Source organism: Numida meleagris, chromosome 3 (genome assembly GCF_002078875.1).
Source record: "Numida meleagris isolate 19003 breed g44 Domestic line chromosome 3, NumMel1.0, whole genome shotgun sequence".
Classification (NCBI taxonomy): domain Eukaryota; kingdom Metazoa; phylum Chordata; class Aves; order Galliformes; family Numididae; genus Numida; species Numida meleagris.
The window spans coordinates 97,676,674-97,699,459 of NC_034411.1; the positions used below are offsets into that span (position 1 = coordinate 97,676,674).

At 44.1% G+C, this 22,786-nt stretch overlaps 1 protein-coding gene across 1 annotated transcript; it reads right to left on the bottom strand.

The window, feature by feature from the left end:
- PDIA6 (protein disulfide isomerase family A member 6) lies at window positions 865-16,246 on the bottom strand. Its single transcript, XM_021390604.1, has 13 exons — window positions 16,129-16,246; window positions 11,801-11,942; window positions 10,594-10,651; window positions 9,749-9,875; window positions 9,178-9,284; window positions 7,205-7,338; window positions 6,680-6,794; window positions 5,673-5,813; window positions 4,372-4,456; window positions 4,209-4,281; window positions 3,019-3,177; window positions 2,057-2,153; window positions 865-1,354 (listed from the first exon to the last, which is right to left on the bottom strand). Exons 1-13 carry the CDS (start codon window positions 16,160-16,162, stop codon window positions 1,283-1,285), a joined length of 1,344 nt encoding a protein of 447 aa, XP_021246279.1. The 5' UTR covers window positions 16,163-16,246; the 3' UTR covers window positions 865-1,282.

Sequence of the window (22,786 nt, forward strand, 5' to 3'; positions counted from 1 at the left end):
TGCTTCAGTTAGAACACATCTGTTAGAAGAGCTCATGTGCTGGGACAGCGGAGAATTGGAGGTTTCCTGCCCCACATCAGAGGTCAGGCTGCCAGCAATTATAACATTGCTCCTAGCTCATCCCTATGAAAGGCAATCTCTTACGGACAACACTAGATGATGTATATCCATTTTAAATTATTTGCTTGAAAAAACAGGAACTCTTAGTTCCTTCATTCCTTACTTAGAATGAAACTGATCATGTGAGGGTCACTCTACCAGACACTGATACACAAGACATGGAAAGCTACAAAAGGCTATGGTGTTTTTTTATTAACAAAAAAATGGAGCACTAACTGTCCTCACTCCCAGTTCTGCTTCCTTTTAAAAGGAAACTGCAATTTCATATCAGAACAACATCAGATGGAAAGAGAAATACCAGATCCAAGCTGCTAGAGACAGCACTTTGGCTTTTTACTATTAGCACCTAGAAATACTCGTGCCCTAAAGATGGGGATTAGTTTCACTGCCAGTCCTGGGGAAAAAACCAGCAGCTCCCAGCTCAGCAGTGTTTTCTACTGGATGGCAACTCCCATTGCAGCAACAACCCAACTCCCACTGTATTAATGACCATATCAAGTCTGGCACAAAGAAAGAGAAAACCCCTGAGAAAGAATAGGAAAGGGCAGCCTGAAGAACGTTTAAGCTAAGATTACCTCTCTAACCAAGCTTTAGCACAAACTATCAATACCTTTCGCAGCTGAAGAGCGAGGTTCAGGATAGCTCTCTTCACCAGCCTCCCCCTTCTGCCATTGTTTTTGAAGTCATCCAAACCAGGCTAACTTTTAGCATGAGCACCTCCACTTCTCTGTACAAGACTAACACTGTGTGTCAAAAATATTCTGTTTTATTTAATCGAAACAGAAGCTGACCAGGTTCCACCTCCACAGAAAAGAAAGAAAAAACATTTAAAATTGACTACACTAACAGCCTCCTGTAACACTCAACCAGCACGCTACCAATAAAATAAAACCCAAGATGTTTTGAAGAAAAAAAAAAAACAATGTTGTCCTCAAAACATTTGTTACATAGAATACAATCAAGTTTACTGGTAATGACAATTCATAGAATTTCTGCAATGTTTTCTTGAGTTGCGTACAGTTCACTGCTGCAGTGCATCACATAGCACAGTGTGTCACGTGCTATTTCTCCATGAAAAGGCCACTGGAATATCCATCTGAATGTGAACCAGGTTGCAAACTGCTGCGCAAACTCTCCCAAGAAAAGAAGTCTCCTGAAGATCTCACAGCTCATCTTTCTCCCAGATATCATCCAGATCCACATCGCTGAGATCAATATCATCTTCAACTGGAAGCTGTGAGAAAGCAACAGTTTTGAGCAAGCGTTTAATCAGCAAACAGCGCTGGAGCATCACTGACTTGGAAAGATCCTTCAGAGAAAAAGCAAAGTTCCTTCCTGTCATCTCTGGTTCACAAAAAACCTCACAGCACTTGGAGCACAGGACAGCTGATCAGAGTTGAGACTGGAAGAGGGATGTTTGCTACTTACTAATTAAATATAGCCCATATAAACGCAAACAGACAAGGTAACAGAATATTACCACATTCTGTATTTTCACCATCTGAAGTAGGCCAAAGGATTGTACTAACTGACTTTTACAGCAGTGCTGAACTTTAAACAAGAACGTACTCAGATCATTGCGTGGGCTTAATTTATGAATTGAGTCAAGTCAGCATACAGCAAAATCTCCACAGCTTTTGGGTCTTGCATACACTACAATCTTCCTTACTCAGCATGGGTTAATAATGCATGTTTCAGCCTGAAGGGACTGAACTTTTCCTGTTACATTCTAACTGTTAGACAGGAATGCCTGTCCATAATGTCACACAACAAACCTGGTGTCTTTCTTCCCCTTAACTAATTCCTGCCACCCGACCATCAGGATGACTTGCTACAGTTTCTCCCACCCAGCACACTGCCAGTTCTTAGTTACTCTGTCCAGCTACTTCTGAACTTGGCAAAACATCAGCACTTTTAGAGATTGAGCACTTCTTACCTCACCATCTTTGCCATCCCAAGGTTCAACTGCATGAATTTTAGGGAAAGCTCCACCTCCCACTGGTGCTGTGGAACCACGACCGACAGATAGTTCCCTGAGAAGAGACAAATTAAAGAATTTTCTCCAGTCTCCATCCACCTGGAACAGTGCCTGCCTCAGGTTACAGGAAGGCACCTGACTACACTTCTTACGAGAGATAATTTAGATCTGTGATCTCCTTATCTTGAAGGAGAAGGAAATTTGAGAAACAGAAAATGATAAATAGCCCTTAAAGCAGCACTGACAATTTATAATTAGATTCAAAGATCGAGAGAGACAAACAAACATTTTAAGCTACAGTGTTCTGTATTTCATCAGTGCCCTCTGTAATACTCATGGACAAAAGCAGGCCCTTAAGGAGATGCACAATACGCTGTTAATACAACTCAAAGAAGAGCTTGTAATTCCAGTTTGGGGAGTGATCTATTTTATGCAACTTTAACCTTAAAAAGCTAGAGATAATGTTTCTTTTAAGCAGACTCTAAGCCTCTACTGTCTCCAAGGGGTCCAGGATAACCAGCTCCTGCTTGGAGGAATCCCATCCTGCACCTGCTGCTTATGCTTGCTGAAGAAATATTACAGAGCTGAAGAGCTAATCCTTTTGCACTCTTTCAGGGCAAATAAGACATAGAACAGGACCAGAAAGATCACTCGTAAGAGAACAGCACTCATTACCAAATCCTAAGAATTCTTTGGATTACTAAAAAAAAGAGTTTTTCACGATGAAAGTTCTCGTCTTTGTTTTCAAACTATTTTCAAAAGTTTTAGCAAAACCAAAATTAAATTCTAAGTAGCCAACTTCCTGACTGTATGTGTTCACTACAAACAGGTATACTGCTTAATAGTTGTAATGCTATTGAAACCATTCCCTTTCTCCAGTCTTATTGTGAGCCACAGCCTCACTTTGAAGGATTTCTTACCTGAGAAACTCATTAATCCCTTGCTCACTGAATGATCCTTTCAGAAGGGCAAATTTCATCTTCCGGGCATTAACAGCTGCCATTGCTGGATACCCAAAGCCTCCAATTCCCAAAGAGCTCTCAAGATCTGACTGAGCACCAGCTTCAGTCCACAGCCACCTTGAGGTAAAAATAAAATAGAAAACAGAAATCAGGAAAGGCATTACAGTCATTTTAGTCACACACATCTTGCAGCCCTGCAGTCAGCACTGCACTCTGACTTGCTCTCAACAGTGCCAACCCATCCCCTTGTTATTTCCATCAGCAGGGAATAGCAGGGTCTTCAACTGGTACAAAACAGAGAAGTCCCTCCCGAGCAGCTCCTCCCAGCCATCCCCACCATCACAGCTGCTTTTCAGGTGAATCAGAACAACTACGTAAGACATCCTAAGGCAAGAACTATGCTACCGATCTGAACAAAATCCCACACCTCTAGCCTACATCAAGCAAGGTTTATCTAAAGCATGACCAAGTACCAATCAAATCCCACTGTAGAGGATTTCTGGACAAACACTAAGAGACCAACATTTCACCCAGTATTTTTTTTCCTCACTGGTCAGGTCTCAGTTTCTCTAATGCTTATCAAGTCCTCAAGGATCCTTTGGAACCAGCAAATCGCCACATTTTTTCCCCCACACTTTCATGCCATTTTGCCCTTTTCACAGCAGTCAGCATCTGAACAAATCTCACTTTCCAGAGAAACTAACAGGCATTTTAGAGGAAGAGGTTGAACCTGCTGGTCTGCTCCTTTAGGAGCATGAGATTTGTTAATAAGCTGCTATTTTTATTTGTTGAGAATTCCACAGTCATACCGGCAGCATTACTCATCAGCAAAAAACTCTGAAAGAGTCTAAAATATCACCCTAAAATACTGTAACATTCTGACAAGACTACTTGATCACATTAATGCTTAGATATAGCTTGCCCATGCAAGATTTGAGAGGTGCATTAAGAAATGAGGGAAAAAGTCAAGAAGTTTATTCTACAGCTGCAAGCAGCCCTCAGCCCAGTCAGTGAAATGCCCAGGCAGAGAATCCAGAACAAGGAACAACTCTATCTGCAGGTACATCACTGCCACATAAGATTCTTTCCCCCTAAAGATGTGCACTTTTTATAAAAAAAACACAAAAACAGGCCACAATGCCACTTACCCCCACATTTTCTTTTTGTATTTCTCAGCCATTTTTAACATGACATCCAGGTAAGAATTCCTCCCCGAGGCTCCTGTTTGTCAGACAGAATTGAACAAGTTAAACACAACCACAGGCTTAAAAGGACAAATTCCCATAGGAGACTGCTTGCTTGTATGCCTACCTGTGTCAAGAATATGAGGCAGGACAGAAATGATGCAGAGCTGATGAGCATCGCAGGTAGTCTTCAGAACATCTTCACTAATTATCTAAAAGAAACACAAAAAAAAAATCACTGAAAAAGAGATTTTTGATTATCCTGCTGCGACTGCACTTCCCTCTACAGCTCATCAGCTCCATCCGATGAGGTAATAAGCACCTCAAGCAATACAAATCTTAGAAGCACTGCATACTTCACTCATTACTCAAGGTAAGACTAAATACAAAGAGCTCATCATGCCTTATGTTAACACTTGCAGAAAGAGGAAAATAAGCAGTACTACATAAGGCTTACAGGGAACACAGCAAGATGTCACTTCTGCTCAAGACTGCTGTCCTTGGACCAGGGCTGGTGTAAAACAAACCACTGGTCTAATTACTAATCACTGCAAACAGCACACCCAGACCTACTCATGTGCCTGGAGTTCCTTCATGCTGTTGCTAGTGTAAGGAGAGCCAGCAGGGTGCAGCACTTGCTGAAGACAAGTAAATTTAATTGCTGTTTGATGGAGCAATCTCAATTTTACCTGATCTACTACCTTAAAAAGGGAATCAATCCAGTTACTTAGACCAGTGATTGACAAACTCTGACTGTGCACCACTCAGTGTGCAGCCTTGAATACATTTACAAATTGTGTAAATCTGCTGTTAATCTACTAATACCCTATTTTATAAAGTATGTGTAAAATAGAAATTAAACAATGAGATGAAAATACTCCTCATTAAAGCGTCATCTTATTAACAATGAAGATTTTTTTTCCTGCAGCTCAGTGGGTCATCTTGCACACCCACAAGGGTGCACGTACCCCACTTCAGAGACAACTGATTCAAATTACCATTTCAGTCCTACTTCCATCAAGCCAAAACCAGAAGACACCATATTGAAGGCAGAATTTTTTGCACAACAGGCTGTGTCAGTCTTCATGCAACTCCTAATGGACAGCATAGATAAAATCCTACTGTCTTGTTCTTCACAGAACTTTTCAGTCATTTGCTAAGAGAGAATTCAGATGTAGTGGCACCAGCACTGTTGGTGCCTTCACTGTATCAATTCTCAATCCTTCAGTGAACAATACATTCACAATAAGAATAAAATAACAGAAAGCTAAGAGATCAGACTTGCCATTCTTGCCTATTTCTGCCACAAAGTGGTGCACAAGCAGCACAACTTGGCTGTTTTATTTACCATCAATATAGTCCTGTAAAAATTGCTACAAAGGATATAAATGGAAAAGCAATTTGAAAAAAAAAATGAAGTAGAGATACCTCCAGGAGCTCAGGTGGTGGCGCATTATCAGAAAACAGATCCAGAGCACGAGCAATGATATCAGATCTAGTTCTCCCTCCATCATAATCAACAGGGTCTTCTCCTTTCTGGAATATTTTAATCGTGGGAAATCCACGAATCTGGAAGAGAAGTTACAATAACCAGCTAAATAAATCTGAACATTCATGGTAGATGGCATCCACTACTCCACCGTGCTCTAGATTAAGAGGAGGAGAAGAGATTTAACATCTCCATGAATCAAGTCTTACAACACCTAACAAGTGAACTTTAACAATCTTGTTGCTTCTGCAACAATTCAAAACAGTGTTAACACACTGAAACAATGTTTTAAGTTTAAGAAATGACCAGCAAAGGCTTCAGCCTCAGCTCAGAGCCACGGAGCACTGTGTACTGCTTATTTCTTAATACTGGTTTCCCAATTTATCTCTGGAGAAACAGCAGGGTGCCTACAGTGCAACAAACAGGCCATAAGCTCCCTCTGCTACACTTCAAATACAACTCATTTAGTGCTTCTGACTGCCAGCTACCTGCACTCACGGGGAAAATAAGCAGCACACTGTAAACACTCCCATATCGTATTAAAAAAATATAAGCCTGGCAGCTTGCTTTGGATGTGCAGCGTAAGTTATCAAGGTAGCTAATATCATTGGAGCAACTCCTGACACATGGCTCAGAGCAGCACACGTTCTCTGAGTATCTCCAGAACACATACAAGTCTGAAGGAAGAGACCTCTTGCTTCAGGTGATAAAGCTATTCAAGATGTTACGATGACAAACAGCTTTTTTCCCATCAGTAACATTCAAATTCACTCTTTTCCTCTTACCCCTTTTGTACTGCTACTGACATTCAAGAATTGTGTATAAACTGTATGTGCCATTTAACACTTTTAACACAAAACAATTGAGTAGTGCCAGCTTAAGATCAGTAAGACTGAAAGAAACTAGGGACAGGAAGGAAATCGCCATCACTGCAAAGCACACTCACCCCATACCGGCTTGCCAGCATCTGATTGACTGTTGCATCTACTGCAGCCAGCTTGACTTTTCCCTTGGTTTGCTCCTTCACCTCAGTGGCAGCAGCTGCCCATTCTGGCTCCAGACTAAAAAACAAGAAGATTATTGGTGTTCCAAGCCCTCTCAGAGTTAGCAAAAGTATACCACATTCCAACACTACGTAGCATGCTCCGCTCAGAGGGAAAAGAAAGAGTCTGTGGAGTGTAAGAGCTAGCTAGATTATTCCAAATGGAAGTCCTGCATCAAAAGAGCGAAAAGGTTAATCTTAACTTCTGAATCTTATTTCCATTGGTAACCAGCAATTTTACTGCTAAGGAAGCGTGCAGCCAGAGCAAAAGCAAGGTACCCTAAGCAAGAGAAGCCCACACATTTTTGGTTAAGCTCCTTACATAAAAAAAACAAAACCACAACCACCACCTCTGACATAACCAAAGCCCCTTTCAGGGGATTAAGTGTACTGTACACAACAACAACAAAAACAAAAGAACTCATTTACTTTTTGCAGTGCCCACACCACGGGGCATAAAACTCCACCATCCACACATCGTCACTATTTAAGACATTCTTATCGAAGCTGTCATCAGTCAGTTCAATCACATCCTTTTTATCTCCACCTCCGCTCTCTCGGCTCTGTAAGAAACAAACAGACCCTCACGTATGAGGCAACCAAAACAGGTTTCCCACACAAGCTATTCCGTGTCGCGTTGTGCCAAATGGTCTTTATTTGAATACACAAAACAGGGAGAGTTAGGTCATACAACTTTCCCATTTTGGAACTGACAACAAGTCTATGCAGCCTATTCCCACAGCACTTTCAAGAAACAGCAAGTGAACCTTTTCTTATAAACAGCATTCAGGTCAAACAGGAAGATGCAGGAACACTTCCCCAGTTCTTCATGCTCAGATCAGTCTGAGAACAAAGTGCTCTCTGCTTCCCATCACATCCATCTCTGTGCCCTGCTTCTGATATAAAACATGCCAGTGGGATATAAACCACATGGCACAGTCTTACAAGGGCTTCTATTCTTGCCAGTCTGAGGATGCAGATGCAAGAAACTTGTTCCATGATTTAGAAACGGTAGTACGAGTCAGAAGCTTTTCAATGCATCTTCAGGGAAAAATGTAGGAATCCAACTAGAGCAGAACGCTACCAAATTTAAAGAAAACCCAACAAACTCATCCCAGTGCCAAGCAGGCTTCAAGACCCTGAATCTCTGGGAAGGTAAGGGAGCAAATCCTTCCGGAAGGGATTTCCAACCATATTAAGGACACAAAGGTCATTAGGAGTAGTCAGCAAAGATTTACTGAAGATAAAACATGCTGACCTGATAGCTCTCCGTGATGGATAACCAGTCTGGTGCATGAGGGGACAGCAGTGGATGTTACCTGTCTTGACTTCATGAGGCTTTTGACACTAACATCCTCACTGAGGAACTGAGGAAAGTAGAGGTTTGATAAACAGCCAGGGAGTCAGAGTGCTGAGCTGCTGCATTCAAAGGACTGCAATCTGCAGCGCTAAGTACCACCAAGTCACTACTGGTATCTGCCAAGGGTCAATTCTAGCACACTGGTTCTACATCTTCCCCACCTGGACAGTGGGACTGAGTGTACGCCATCAACAAATTCCTCCCAGCAAATGTCTGATGCACCAGATGGATGTGCTGCCACCCAGAGCTACCTCAGACAGTTGGAGAAGTGGAATACCTCAAAGCTCAACGGAGTGAGAGGTAAAGTAATGCATCTGAAGAAGAGTAACTCCATGCACTGGGTCCTGGTAGAGAACAAGTTGTACCTGAGCCACTTAGGCACTCCTGTGGCAAAGGAGCCAGCAACCTCCTGAGTAGCATTAGGCAGGAGTTACCAGAAGGTTGTGGTAGGTGATCTGCTTTTCTACTCAGTACTGGTGAGAAACATATGTAGTTCTGGGTCCAGTTCTGGGCTCCCCAGTGTAACAGAGGCAGGCACACTCAGGAGTAAGTCTAGCCAGGGGGCAAAGCTGATTAAGGGCTTCATGCATCTGACATATGAGGAGAGGCTGAGAGAGCTGAGATTGCTAAGCCTGCAAGAAAGAAGGCTCAGTGTGAATCCTTTTCATGTATATAGATTCCTGGGTGTAAGGGAGTAAAGAAAATCCAGACTCTTCTCTACAATGTCAAGTGACTAAACGAAAAATAAGGGTTTAAGTTGAAATACAAGAATTCAATTTAAGCTTCTAAGAAAATGTTTCTACTATGAGGGTGGTCAAACACTGGCAAAGGTTGTCCAGACACTTCAGTCTCTGTAGTCCCTATGTCCTTGACATAGCCCTGAGCAAGTGCTCTAACTGACATTCCATGGAGCAGGAGATTGGACTAGGTAAAATTAGAAAGTCTCTTCCAACTTAGAGAATAGGGAGCACAAGCTCCAGTCTCCTTCTCCTGCGTAGGACAGCTTCCAGTTAAAAACAAAACGACGCATTTCCTCAAATACCTGTCTCCCAGAGCTGTATCCTCCACTTCTGCCACTGAGACGATCTTTCACCAGGGACCGAAGAGCACTTAGAGCAGCATCAACAATGGCTTCACTTGTCCGGCCACCTGCAATGCAGCCAAAGGAATGATTAAAGCACCAAACTGCTTTCCAGTCAGGCCACCGACTGAATCACAAATGTAAGGAACAAATTCTCTCCCTAGGGATTCTTCAGGAAAAGCAGGGCTGGGCTGTAAGAGATACAATACTAGCAGTGGGACACAGACTTAAAACACAAGCAACAAGATTCATTTTCTGCTTTTCAAATATGTACTTCATCCGATGGGGAGATGACTGTGGCAAGCTCCCAGTAAACAGCAGGAAATAAGTAATTTTCTGGAACTGCTTGTTGACCTCCATCAACTATAAACTGCTGACAGGACACATACAGCTGGTCAAACAAATCTCACCCACCTGTCTCTCTCCATTACCATACCACCAGACATGGAAGAAATGCCACGCAAGCCAGCACTAACAGCTAGCATCATTACTATATTCAGGCGTGCAGCACATGAAAGAGTATCACACTTACCCTGATAATCTTCTGCTTTGTTTTTGTTGGCTCCAAATATCTTGATAGTTGGAAATCCTCTGACTCCATACTGTCCACCCAAGGACTGATGCTTATCTGCATCTACTGCACCTACTTTCACTACACCCTGTGGAAATAAGAACTAAAACTAAGACAAACCTTCCACGGTGATGTAACACATCTTATATACCATGCATGGTGGCAAGATAAGTTATTAGTAAGGTCAGATAACAGCCACCAAATGAAAGGTGCAGCTCCCCAAGAAGCACTGAACTAGGGAATACCTCATAAGTTCATTTCTTTATTCACCCTGAAAGCTTTACATAGTTTTCTCCCAAAAAGGGAATATATATTTTACATCCCCCTTTTCTGGGAAAGAGCTCAGCAAATCACTGCACAACCAAGTTTTCTACAATAAAAGAAACACTCATCACCAACAGTTTACAAAGCTGTGCTCAAATACTCAGTTCATGCTGTTCCTGTCCTTCAAAAGGAAGGGACAAGACGGTGAGAAGAAGAAAAGAGAAACATGCTATTTTGGGAATGGCTGGATTCTGAAGTTTTGTGGAGCTGTTAAAAGCAGACTTGGAAAACAACAATGGAAACCTACTGGGACAGAACCGACTTGCTTCCTCAACAGTTTTTCTTAATTATTTTTTATATTTTTAAGTAGCCTTTTCAAGCACCTGGGACAGGCTGCTTCTGCAGCTGGACAAGTATAATTAACTACTACGCTACAATTTAGGGGATTTCCATTCTGCTTTCATGTTTCCAAGTCAAATGATGAACAGCTAGACTTTCTTCAATCCACTGCCACAAGCTCATTTGTGAGAAGTCAAACTTACTTTTAATGCTGTTGCAGCTTTCTTCCACTCAGGGGTTAGCCTTTGACAATGGCCACACCTTTTGAAAGAAAAAACAACAACAACAAATAACAGTAATATTCCTTCAGATCTGCATAAGTATCTCATGAAGTAGAGGGCAGCCTATTTGGGTTTGAATTACAGAACACCTGCACACTGAAAACCACAGGAGTTCTACCCATGAAGAGGGGAAGAGACTACACTGCATCATATCATCCCCCAGCCACCTGAAGAGAAAGATGTACTTTACACAGATACATACACATGCACACCTCTCACAAGAATTCCTAACATGTAGGTAAAGTGAGCACCAAAATCCAGATTTGCACAAACTCCCTCTGTTGCTAAAATGCTAAAAGATAAAACGGATCTGTGATGAGGACTGAAAAGTTGATTCCAGAGGTAACTCCTTAATTAGGAAGAATTTTTGGCACAAAATCTCCCACAGACATCTCCAGGAGAAGACCCACGACTGACTGGTAACCAGCAAACAACCATGGCATAATGAATTTGCAGGGTAAGAGAAGCTGGCCCTTTACTGAAATTACACTTGATTTCCACTGTTTAGCCTGAAAAGCTGCAACAGCACTAGAAGAGGCAGTAGGTAAGTCTTCTCCTAAGCCTCCCAGTTCAGACACTGTCAGCCTGTTGCAACAAAAGGCCCCTCATCAGGATGTGGAAGCTTCGGGCAGCAATGGTGCAGAGGATTTGTGCAAAGATGGAATACGCATGATCAGACTTCACAGGCAGGATGAACAGACTGCCCTGAACAAAAGCTGCATGGGAGAAAAGGGCAGTAATTTAAGATCCACAAAGCCAGTATTTATAATGGTGAATGCACATTCAGCTCTGTGCTATACATTTGACTGAAGTTAAGACAGAAGTGAAGAGCAATCTAACTTACCTATTGCACTTATATAGTTTCTAATTTTCATTTCAGCTGAAAAAGTTTAAGTAGTAAAATGGTATATAAGGTTTGCTGTTACAGTGTTTGCTACTTTTTCCCTTTTACTCTCAGTGAGGACATCTGAAAAAGGAATCTCAACTACAACGATTTTCTAGTCATGAGGCTACCAAGCTGACACGTGTACTGTCAATGACTGAATCAAACCCTGGACTGATCAGCAACAGGATTCCTATGTTTGCTCTTATCTTGCAGAAGCACCAAGTACGCAACTGTAATGCTCACCATGGGGCATAGAACTCCACGAGCCACAGGCTCTCGCTCTGAATGACCTCCTTGTTGAAGTTGGTTGGTGTTAGCTCTATCACATCGTCGCTGGCTGAATATAAACCGTTAACTGCCAGGAATAAGGTGCAGCTCACTGTGCCTAGAAGAAAGAAAAAAAAATCAAAACAATCAGCATTCCTGGAGCCATTTACAGCTCCCCTGTTCATGTGGCTAAATCATCTCCCCTCCTCTAGCAAGTCATTACATGAGCAAAAAAAAAAAAAGGGAAAAGGATTCCAGCTTGACCAGCTAAAACAGAGGACAAAGTATATGTTACTCACTCACCACTTATATCATGATTCCATTGGATCATATAATATATTCTCAGTGCCTACACCTAGCTGGACCTATGCTAAGCTGCAACCCTAACCACTACTGGCACCATACAGGCAGGACTTCCACGTGAATCCCCAAGATAAGCTACAATTTTTCCCCCAGTTTGCTCTCACAGAACCTTTAAAACCATCCACACACCTCTCCTGCACAACAACCTCTCAGCTGACTGCACTACCACGCACACCTTTCATAGCATCATGTAACACAGAACCATCCCAGCTAGTGTTAGCACAGCTATCCTAATTTTAGGACCAGCACCAGAATGCATCCAGCTTCATTCTTTCTGAGGATGCTAATCCAGCACTGATTTGCCCATCTAGCAACAGACTGGAAAGCAGCTGCTAAATATCTCTAGTTAACAACTCAAACACCCTTAGAGCTCTAACAACAAAACTCCCCACTGAAAAGGCACAAGGACGTAGCTATCAGTTAAAATGGATTTCATATTTCTGGTCACTTCTGGATCTTATTACTATTTGAGACTTTCCATGTACAATCTCACAGTCCTTTCTTCTGCCTTGTCAGAATTAAGAGATGACTTGATGAAAGACAACAACAAGCATCTTCGTAATAAAATTCATACAACAGAAGACTTTCTAAATCACCAAAGGCTCAGGGAAGTAAAGGCTCAGACAGTGAAGTTGGAACTAGGCAAAAATAGTTGGCTTTTCTGCAAGTGGCTATAATTTGCACAGCAAGCCGGGGTGCATTAAGAAGAGCATGGCCAGCTGGTCACAGAAGGTGATCCTCCCCCTCTACTCTGCCCTGGTCAGGCCTCACCTGGAGTACTGTGTCCAGTTCCTGGGAGCCCAGAACAAAAAAGACAGGGATTTCCTGGAAAGAGGCCACCAGAGGGCCACAAAGATGATAAGGGGCCTGGAGCACCTCTCTTATGAGGAAAGGCTGAGCAACCTGGGTCTGTTCAGCCTTGAGAATAGAAGACTCAGAGGGGATCTGATTAATGTTTATAAATATTTAATGTGTGGGAGGCAAAGGGAAGAGGCCAGACTCTTTTCAGCAGTGCGTGGTGATACAACAAGGGGAAACAGCCACAAACTGAAGCATAGGAAGTTCTGCACAAATGTGAGTAAGAACTTCTTCACAGTGAGGGTGACGGAGCACTGGAACAGGCTGCCCAGGGAGGCTGTGGAGTCTCCTTCTCTGGAGACGTTCACGACCCACCTGGACGCCAACCTGTGCAACCTGGTCTAGGGAGCCTGCTTTGCAGGGGGGTTGGACTTGATGATCTCTAGAGGTCCCTTACGGCCCCTGCAATTCTGTGATTCTGTGAAGCTGCACATTCACTTCCTTCAAGACTGAATATGAAAGATATAGTTCAATGATGCAAAAATTCTACAGCACATGGTACACAGACTGTGCAGCATCACCTACGCATTAGCAGTCGTGCTCAAGAAGTCAAGTTTCATTATACATATTCTGCAGATGAGGGAAGCGGAAAGAAGTAACCTATTTTGGGTGCTCAGACAGAGGTCAGGGCTGAACTACCACACTGCAAACCAGTACCTTATCCACTGCATAACACCCTCTTACCAGCATCTCCCAACCCTTTCTCTTAGGGTGACCCTCACTGGTTTCCACCAGAGTTGCACGTTAGGTTGAGTCTGTCCCTTCAGTATCTCCTCAGTGCAGACCAACCCACTTTCAGAGCTGTCTCCCCATGTTACTGTGACTGCCAGCAGCAGTTGCCACTGGGGTGGAGCAAGGTAACAAGGATGTAAAATCCTACTGGCATGTTACAAGCAATCTCAACTGAGAAACCCTTCCCAAGATGGAACGAGATGACTGAATTGAAACCAGCATGTTTTGTCATCACCCAAGAGACCTGTGTCAAACACATTCAGCAACTGAACAGAGCTCACTCAGCCATTTCAGTCACTTCAAACACAGAAGTTCCAGCTCATGAAGAAGAACTTAAGGGAAGAAAGCATATGGTGAAATTTACCTATGCACGTACTGGCACATTTTGGGTTTTATTGTAACTCTGACTCATGAAACATACAAGGCTCAATTCATCCACAGCAAATAATAAGATCCTTTTCCTACAAGCATTTAAGTCAGGAAAATACACATCTGTGACTGCTTGAAATCCACAGCGGGTGCAATCATAGAATCACAGAATTGCTCAGGTTGGAAAAGACCTTCAAGATCATCAAGTCCAACCACATCCTAACCATACTACTCTAACAACCCACTGCTAAATCAATTCCCCGAGCACCACATCCAAACGATTTTTAAACACATTCAGGGATGGTGACTCAACCACCTCCCTGGGGAGCCTGTTCCAGTGCTTAACAACCCTTTCTGGAAAAAAGTTCTTCCTGATATCCAACCTAAACCTCCCCCGGCGCAACTTGAGGCCATTTCCCCTTGTCCTGTCACCTGTCACCAGTGAGAAGAGACCAGCCCCGCTCTCACTGCAATCACCTTTCACGTATTTGAAGAGAGCAATGAGGTCTCCCCTCAGCCTCCTCTTCCCCAGACTAAACAGCCCCAGTTCCTTCAGTCTCTCTTCGTAGGGCATTTTCTCCAAGCCCTTCTCAAGCCTTGTTGCCCTTCTTTGGACCCATTCCAGCACCTCAATGTCCTTTCTGTACTGAGGTGCCCAAAACTGAACACAGTACTCAAGGTGGGGCCTCACCAATGCCAAGTACAGGGGCAGGATGACTTCCCTAGCCCTGCTCACCACACCATTCCTGATACAAGCCAGGATGCCATTGTCCTTCTTGGTCACCTGGGCACACTGCTGGCTCATATTCAGCTGACGGTCCATCAGCACACCAAGGTCCCTTTCCATCAAGCTGCTTTCCAGCCACTCCTCCCTAAGTCTATAGGGTTGGCTGGGGTTGCTGTGACCAAAGTGCAGGACCCGACACTTGGCCCTATTGAGACTCATATGGTTTACCTTGGCCCATCAATCTAGCCTATCCAGGTCCCTCTGTAGAGCCTTTCTACCCTCCAGCAGATCAACACGCCCTCCCAACTGGGTGCCGTCTGCAAACTTACTGAAGGTGCACTCAATCCCCTCATCAAGAACATTAATAAAGACACTGAATAGAAGCAGCCCCAGTACTGAGCCCTGGGGGGCACTGCTTGTGACTGGCCGCCAACTGGATTTAACTCCATTGATCACAACTCTTTGGGCCCAGCCATCCACCCAGTGTTTCACCAGGCAGACCGCATGCCCATCCAAACCATGGGCAGCCAGCTTCTCCAGAAGGATGCTGTGGGGGACAGTGTCCACGGCTCTACAGAAGTCTGGCAGACCACATCGACAGCCTTACCTTCATCCACTAAGCAGGTCAATCAGTCACATCACCGGATATCCAAAGCAGTTTCCTCACGTAACCAAACCAGCCAGTCAGCAGTGCCCTCAGCCCAGCTTCACGGCTCCGCACTACCACCAGCTCCCACCAAAGAGCCGCGTTACACCCGAAGGGCCAGGAAGGAAAGCTTCTGCCGTGGGACGAAGACTTCGTGACCCTCCTCCTTGGCCCACCCCCCCGCACGCCGCGCGGCCCCACCTCACCCCGCGGCCCTTTATCTGCCGTTAACTCACCCCTCGTCGCCCTCACGGCACCGCGCCCCAGCTTGGGGCAATCAGGTACGTGAAAAAAAAACCAAAAAACTAATCACTGGAAACGAGAGCGGCTTTTTTAATCGGAGTAAGGGCCAGCGACTGCTCCGCTGCTCCCGCTTGCAAGGACCGCCGCCTCCTCCTCCCCACCGGGCCCTACGGGCGGACCGGGCCCTTCGCGCTTCCTCCACCGGCACAGTGGCCACGGCTCGGCTCCAGGCGCGGCCTGCCGCCCCCCTCACACACTGAGCCACACACTGAGCCCCACACTGAGCCCCCCACGGAGCCCCCGCCTTCCTGGTCACCGCACCACGGCCCCACTACCCCCCTCAGATCCCCTCAGCACGGCCCTTACCCCACCAGACGCCGCCCGCGCCGCGCACCCCCATCGCTCCTGCCGCCCTTCGCCGCCGCCGCTCCTCACAGCCCGCTCGGCCCCGCCCCCGCGATCCCCGCCGTGGCCACCGCCCATTGGTGGATACGACGCAGGCGCACTGGGATGACCAATGGGGAGCGGCCGCGTGAGGGTCGCTGGGCGGAGGGGAGAGGCGCTGGGGGGAGGAGTGCGGTGGGCGGGAAGGGGAGGATTGGGGGTGTTGTGTGCAGTCCGTTGCATTCCACCCGTACGGTTTGGAAAAGTCGTTCTGAAATCATGGACTCGCAGAATCATTAAGATTGAAAAAGACCACCGAGGTCAACTAGTCCAGCCGTCAACCCATCACTATCACAACCAGTAACCTTGTCGCTGTGTATGTCACTGTGGAGCCCTATTGAGCCATTGGGCAAAATCCTCAAAACAAGAAATTATTCAATGATAGGTTTTACAGCACGTAGGTATTGCCAGAGAAAATTGATAACTCTTTTTGGTCAGGCTTGTGAAAGGAACTGCATGGAGATAGCGCACTTTATTTTCCACCTGTGTTATGCAGCAGTAATTTCGATGGTGTTGCCTGGTGCACACAGCAGTCTGTTGAATGATGAACATTTCCGAAGCACTAAGGAGCATATCTTGAAGTACTCATTGCAAAATAAGAAACTTTTAACGCGTTTTTGAATTCAGTAAATTCCTGGTGATTTAATATGGGAAACATTTCTACACCCAGTGATTAAACATTTTTATCTGGAATTGCGCATAAGATAGCACTGAGAAGGCCAGCACTAACACAAATATTAGTAGAGTGATAAATAACGATGAAACACGACAAGGATGCAGGCTATTTGGTGAATGAGCTGCATTCAGACACAGTACATTAAGGATTTTGATGAGTTTGCATGAGGATCTGCTACCTCTGTGAAGACAAAACACTCTCCAGCCCTTGAATGAAGCCTCTGAAAGTGCTGTGATACCACTGGCAAGAGTGCTCTTGTGATTTGTGGGTACATGAAAAGGGGAATAATGGAAAAATGCTTTGTCTGCAGAAGTTCGTGAGACAAGCTATTGGGCCTATATTTAAAAATACATGAAGGCCAAGGGAAGTTATCCTCCTCCTGTCCTCTGCCATGATGAAGCTACATCTGGAATACTGAGTACAGTTCTGGGCAGACAGAGAACTGCTAGTGAGATCCCAGTGGAGGGACACAAAGATGATGACGGCCTGGAGCAAATACACAGGAGGAGCATAGTGTACAGAGGGGCTTTACAAATGTTGATTGCCTCCTAACTTCAAATCTAAGAACTTCTAATCTAAAGGAAACTGTAAAACAAGAAAAAAAAAAAAAAAGAGGTAAGGGTAAGGACTGCTCCCTGGAACAACTGGCTTTGCTTCCAGCAGATGTCGGACAGGTGCCACTTGGCCACAGCAGGAACAGCAGATGGAGATTGAGATAAGCTGCTGTCTACTTAATGAGGCTCATTTTCTGTTTAGGATGGATCTGAGATGAATGTTTGGAAGCTTAAAGAAAGCCTTTTGCTGTCTAATTTGATATACATGACTAGAACCATACTTGAAGGAGAGGAAGGCATGGGAGCAACAAATATGCTTAGAGGCCTTCACTACCTGGCAAGTGTAGTCCTACAAGTCTTGCAGGCTCCAGTACCTACTGTTCAGAGGTGCCATTGGGCAATAATGATACATTCAATACCTTTTACTAACTGCCATAGATTGAACTTCCAGGTTTCAGAAGCAAAAGGAAAAGTGAAATGGTAATAAAGGTTCAGATCCTTGAGGATGCTTTTGTGCTGACTGGAAGCTTGAGAGAAGTAAGGAAGCAGATGATGCAGGAGGAGACCTCTCAGACCAGAGGACCACAGAAGATGAGCATCCAGTTTGGATTAGAAGCATGAAAGCTTTTCAAATCCAGTTAGCTAATACATAAGAGACTTTCCAGAATTTGTCTGGAAGGGTTCATGAAAACAAGGCTTAATAGAAAGTCTCAAACTTTCTAGCTGGAAGCTAGAGGTAGCACTTTTCAGCAACCATGGAAAGATACTTAGTATCCTCCTGTCAGATGTACCAGAACATTAAGGATTTAAAAAAAGAAAAGTCACAGAGAAACAATTCAAGTAGACCAGTATGTTTTTCAGAAAGTAACATGCCGGGGAGAGGACCATGTCCCAGGCCACAGGATCCTTTAGGAGTACTTCCAGGTGACTGGCATTGCTGCAGATGGTCCTTGTTGTAGATCCAAGCAGGCAGTTTTAATCTCTTCATGAAGTTCGAGGCTGGCTAAAACATGTGTGGTTGTGTAGGAAGTGGGACTGGGTGGCTTTGTAAGCCACCTTGGGGGTGTCAAGAAACACAAGTGTAATAGGGATCCAATGTTATAAAAGCTCACTATGTTTCTTGTCATTTTCAGTTTAATGGATGGGTTGTTTTATCTGACCATTATGGCATGGAGAAAAATCTGTTTTAATAAGCCAAGCATAGCTGCCTTTCTTTAAGAAAAAAAGTTTGATTTGAGCACATCCCATGTAGACTGACCTGTTGTACTGAAGGGCCTTGGAGCAGACTGTGACTTGCTGTAAGCACAGTTCTGATTCGAGGTTGGGAAAATATTAAATGGTAAAAGTCTTAGTGCATTAAAAAAGTGACTGGATGAAGTGATGGAAACAAAATTCCCTCTTGCGTAGTTAGCTATGGATGCTGTCTGGGAACGTTCCTTAAGCCCACCATGAGGGGGATGAGACTACACTGGAAAAATCTCTCTATTTTTTGGTTCTGTATCTTTCTGTATCTGTTTCTGTATCTGTGTCTTGATGCTTTGATGGCTTTTTGGTCTGTTTGCTTATTGCTGTCTTTGTGTTCTCAAATGCTTATCTATCTTTCACGAAGAACTTTATTTTAGGAAGGAGGTGGCAAAATGTGTATGGCATTTAACACCATGTTTTTGGAATGTCTTGGCTTGAGATGATATTGGGAAAACCTTCTACTTTGCTTGCTGAACAATGTAAAAGCCTGCATTTATTTGCATTATGACAAAAAAGTTGAAATTACTCTGCTAAAAAAATGCCAATACATTTCATCTTGACATTGGCTGTCTTGTGACATTACCACCTTGTGACATTACCTGTTCTGCTGCATGCAAACATCTTTAGTTATTATTTAGTCAGAATGATAAAAAAAATTAGTGAAGTTTAGTGCACCCAGTGACACACAAAAAAACAGAGAATCACAGAACTGCAGGGGCCATAAGGGACCTCTAGAAATCGAGTCCAACCCCCCTGCAAAGCAGGCTCCCTAGACCAGGTTGCACATGTAGGCGTCCAGGTGGGTCTTGAACGTCTCCAGAGAAGGAGACTCCACAGCCTCCCTGGGCAGCCTGTTCCAGTGCTCTGTCACCCTCACTGTGAAGAAGTTCTTACTCACATTTGTGCAGAACTTCCTATGCTTCAGTTTGTGGCTGTTTCCCCTTGTTGTATCACCACGCACTGCTGAAAAGAGTCTGGCCTTTTCCCTTTGCCTCCCACACGTTAAATATTTATAAACATTAATCAGATCCCCTCTGAGTCTTCTATTCTCAAGGCTGAACAGACCCAGGTTGCTCAGCCTTTCCTCATAAGAGAGGTGCTCCAGGCCCCTTATCATCTTTGTGGCCCTCTGGTGGTCTCTTTCCAGGAAATCCCTGTCTTTTTTGTTCTGGGCTCCCAGGAACTGGACACAGTACTCCAGGTGAGGCCTGACCAGGGCAGAGTAGGAAATGTTCCTTCTGTCTCAGGAGACACCAAAAGGTGGATCTCTTCCTCCTCTCAGAACGGGCCAGGACCCCTCCAGTCCTTACCTGTACAGGTCAGGACAGCAGCAGGATACTCTGAAAAGACCATTTTTTCCCAGCTGCTCTTTTGGAACAATGTCCACCTCTCAGGTTGGCATGATATGGTCACTCTAAGGCTGGCTTTGTTTGTACTTCTCTGCCAGTGTCAATTTGCTGTAATTATTGCAAGTCAGATATCTTTGTTCCATATTCAGCTGCTCTGAATAACAATCCAGTGGCAGTGATCTGCACTGACAATAACAGGCTGCTTGGGCCCTTACTAAGCAGGAGGCTTTTAAAGGCAAGTTGCATTTAGCTTCCACTGCATCGGATGGTTGTGTGCTATCAAACATCTTTTCAGTATCTCACCAGCAGCCAGTCTGCATATGAAATAGATTCACAAATCTGTTCAAGAATCTGGCAATAAATAACTATGCTGATGAGCGTTGAAGCAATGGCAATTTCCTTGGGCCTCAAAATAGATAAAGCAATAGCATTTCAAGCACAGGGGCTCTATTTTACTTGATGAATAGGTCACATTCTGCAATCTGTCTGTATTACACCAGTCATGACAATATAAGGAGACATAAATGCAGATCCTTGATTAAGTGAATGTAGTAAATCAGTGAAACAAGGTGTAAAACAACTGTGTGTTTGACACTGCAGCAAAGAAAAGACATACAGATACAGAATTTTGCAGGAAAAATGCTAAAATGAAAGGGCAACCAGTTTCACTTGAACTCATACAGTACAAAAAGACCTATGTGGGGGGAGGCTGAGCAGGAGCAGAGAATGCAGAGCCCTCCTAAATGCAACAGTTCCTTTGGCCTTGCAGCTGGCCAGGCTGTGGGTCTGATGAGCCAGCAGCCAGCCATCCCTAATGTCTGTGGGCATCTTTTGCTACTCTTTTATTCCAAATTCATTAATGTATCCTATATGACAAAGAGCCCGAGGGTCCTTGCTCCTCTGCCTCAGCCGGCTGGTTTAACAGGTGGCATCCATGCTTTCACTGGAGTCATGCCCTTTATTTTTCAGCTGCTTATTCAGTTGTCTTTTAGTTTCTGCAGTTTCTCATCTGGGTGACAAACAAGTGACATGTAAGAAACTAAAAAGCCTTATCTCCTGGCACCAGCTGCTGTTCTGTCTGGACTAAACTGATTGCACTAAGGGGTATGGAGAAGTATGTGAAATCTGTATTAAGTAATTTTATAAGGAATGTGCTTTCTTTGTGCTGGAGTTTGGGTCCTGCTGGATTCTGGCTCTTGCTCCACCACATGTTTTCTGTGCCTGAGTTTACAAGACTGCAAACTAACTGATCATTTCCTCTGGTTTGTCCAGCCCCTGTCACTAATTAAAACTTGTCATCCATGCGAAATCTAATTATCCTGACTGTACAGGGGAGCAGGCTGATGAAAGGGTACTGCTGGCATATCAGAGCAGTGGCATGTGTATATTCTTTGGCAAAGGTCTGGAGAACTATCCGTTTTTCTCCTTTAGAAACAAAACCCCAGAGTCCTGAGGAGTCCTGGGGTGTCTGTTCTCCTAGCTGACCTCCTAGAAGATGCATTGATCATTTGGGAGAGCAGAATATGAATTATCTATGAATGAGTGAGATCAAGTGGGTGTTTAGTCTCTTACCAGAAATCTGTCTCGGACCTCTGAAAACTTCCCCAGAAGTCTTTACATTAAACAAGCATGTAATTTAGGATGCTTGTTTGTTGCAACAAATGAAAACATTCTGAAAAATATATTGTAATTTGGTGCATTTCACCCCAAACTTCTTGATTACTTTGAATCACAAAATGATTAAATGGTACAGAAGCAGGTATATATAGTACAGGACATTATAGGGAAGTGAGGAGTGTTGGGGGGAATGACCATTTCTCACCCGCTGCTGCTGCAGGATCGCAGCTCCTTGCAGTGCCTCAGAGCAGCATGAGGTGGTGCTGGCTGCCTTTGCAATGGTACTGGCTGCCTTTGCAGCGCAGCGCACCTTGTCATGGGACAGCGGGGTCTGCCAAGCTGGTCTCATTTGTTTATTCAGGGAAGGTAATGCTGGGGAACGATATGGGGAAGAATAGGAAGGAATGAACCTCACAGTCCTTAACATCTTGATTACAGAAAACAAAAGTAAGAATAGTTGAACTACTGTGCTAATGTGACAAGATGCATGGTGTTTGCTAGTGTTCAATTGGAAAGCCATATTCTGCAAGATAAAACCTTGTAATCTCTGCTTTCACTGAGTAGTCATAAGTAGATGTAGATACCAACTTTAGGGCAAGAAGGGCTCGTTCTGTTAGTCCAGACTGACTTAGGTTAAAACCAAGGGATTCTTATTAATTCCTTTCAGAACTAGACTATCTCTTCTAGACCAGCAGACAATCACCATTTAAAAATGAATAAAGGCCAAATGTTAAAATAGCTTTAATTTTTACTAGCTAAGCAAGTGGCACCTTGTGTTTTGTGCACTGAATTTTGCATTGCTCTGGTAGAACAAAGAGATCACATTGCCTCATACTGCATCACATAAGAAATAATGCTGCAGCATTGTAGAAAAGCTATGGTAAAGCTCAAGGCCAGATGCTATATGGATTCATTTACAAAATAAAACGGTGTCTCCCATCATTATACCTGCATGGTCTGAAGCATCAGGGCACAGGTGTCCAAGCAACCTGTCCAGTATTCATGTGTCTGGAAGGAGAGCTCATGGGTCAGGAGACAAGATACTTAGTCGTGAAAAAATGTTCAGTGCTCTCCTTAGGTTGATAAACATTTGATGATTTTGGATAAGTTTTTTCTGCACACAGAGGAGCTGACAGTGA

What these genes read in the sequence shown, in the direction of transcription:
- PDIA6 (XM_021390604.1), bottom strand. Translation starts at nt 16,162, where the DNA reads ATGGGGGTGCGCGGCGCGGGCGGCGTCTGGTGGG. An exon ending in AAGCTGCAACAGCATTAAAA is followed by an intron (nt 9,876 to 10,593) that starts GTAAGTTTGACT and finishes TTATTTCCACAG; the next exon opens with GGTGTAGTGAAAGTAGGTGC. An exon ending in TGCTGGCAAGCCGGTATGGG is followed by an intron (nt 5,814 to 6,679) that starts GTGAGTGTGCTT and finishes CTTCTCTTCCAG; the next exon opens with ATTCGTGGATTTCCCACGAT.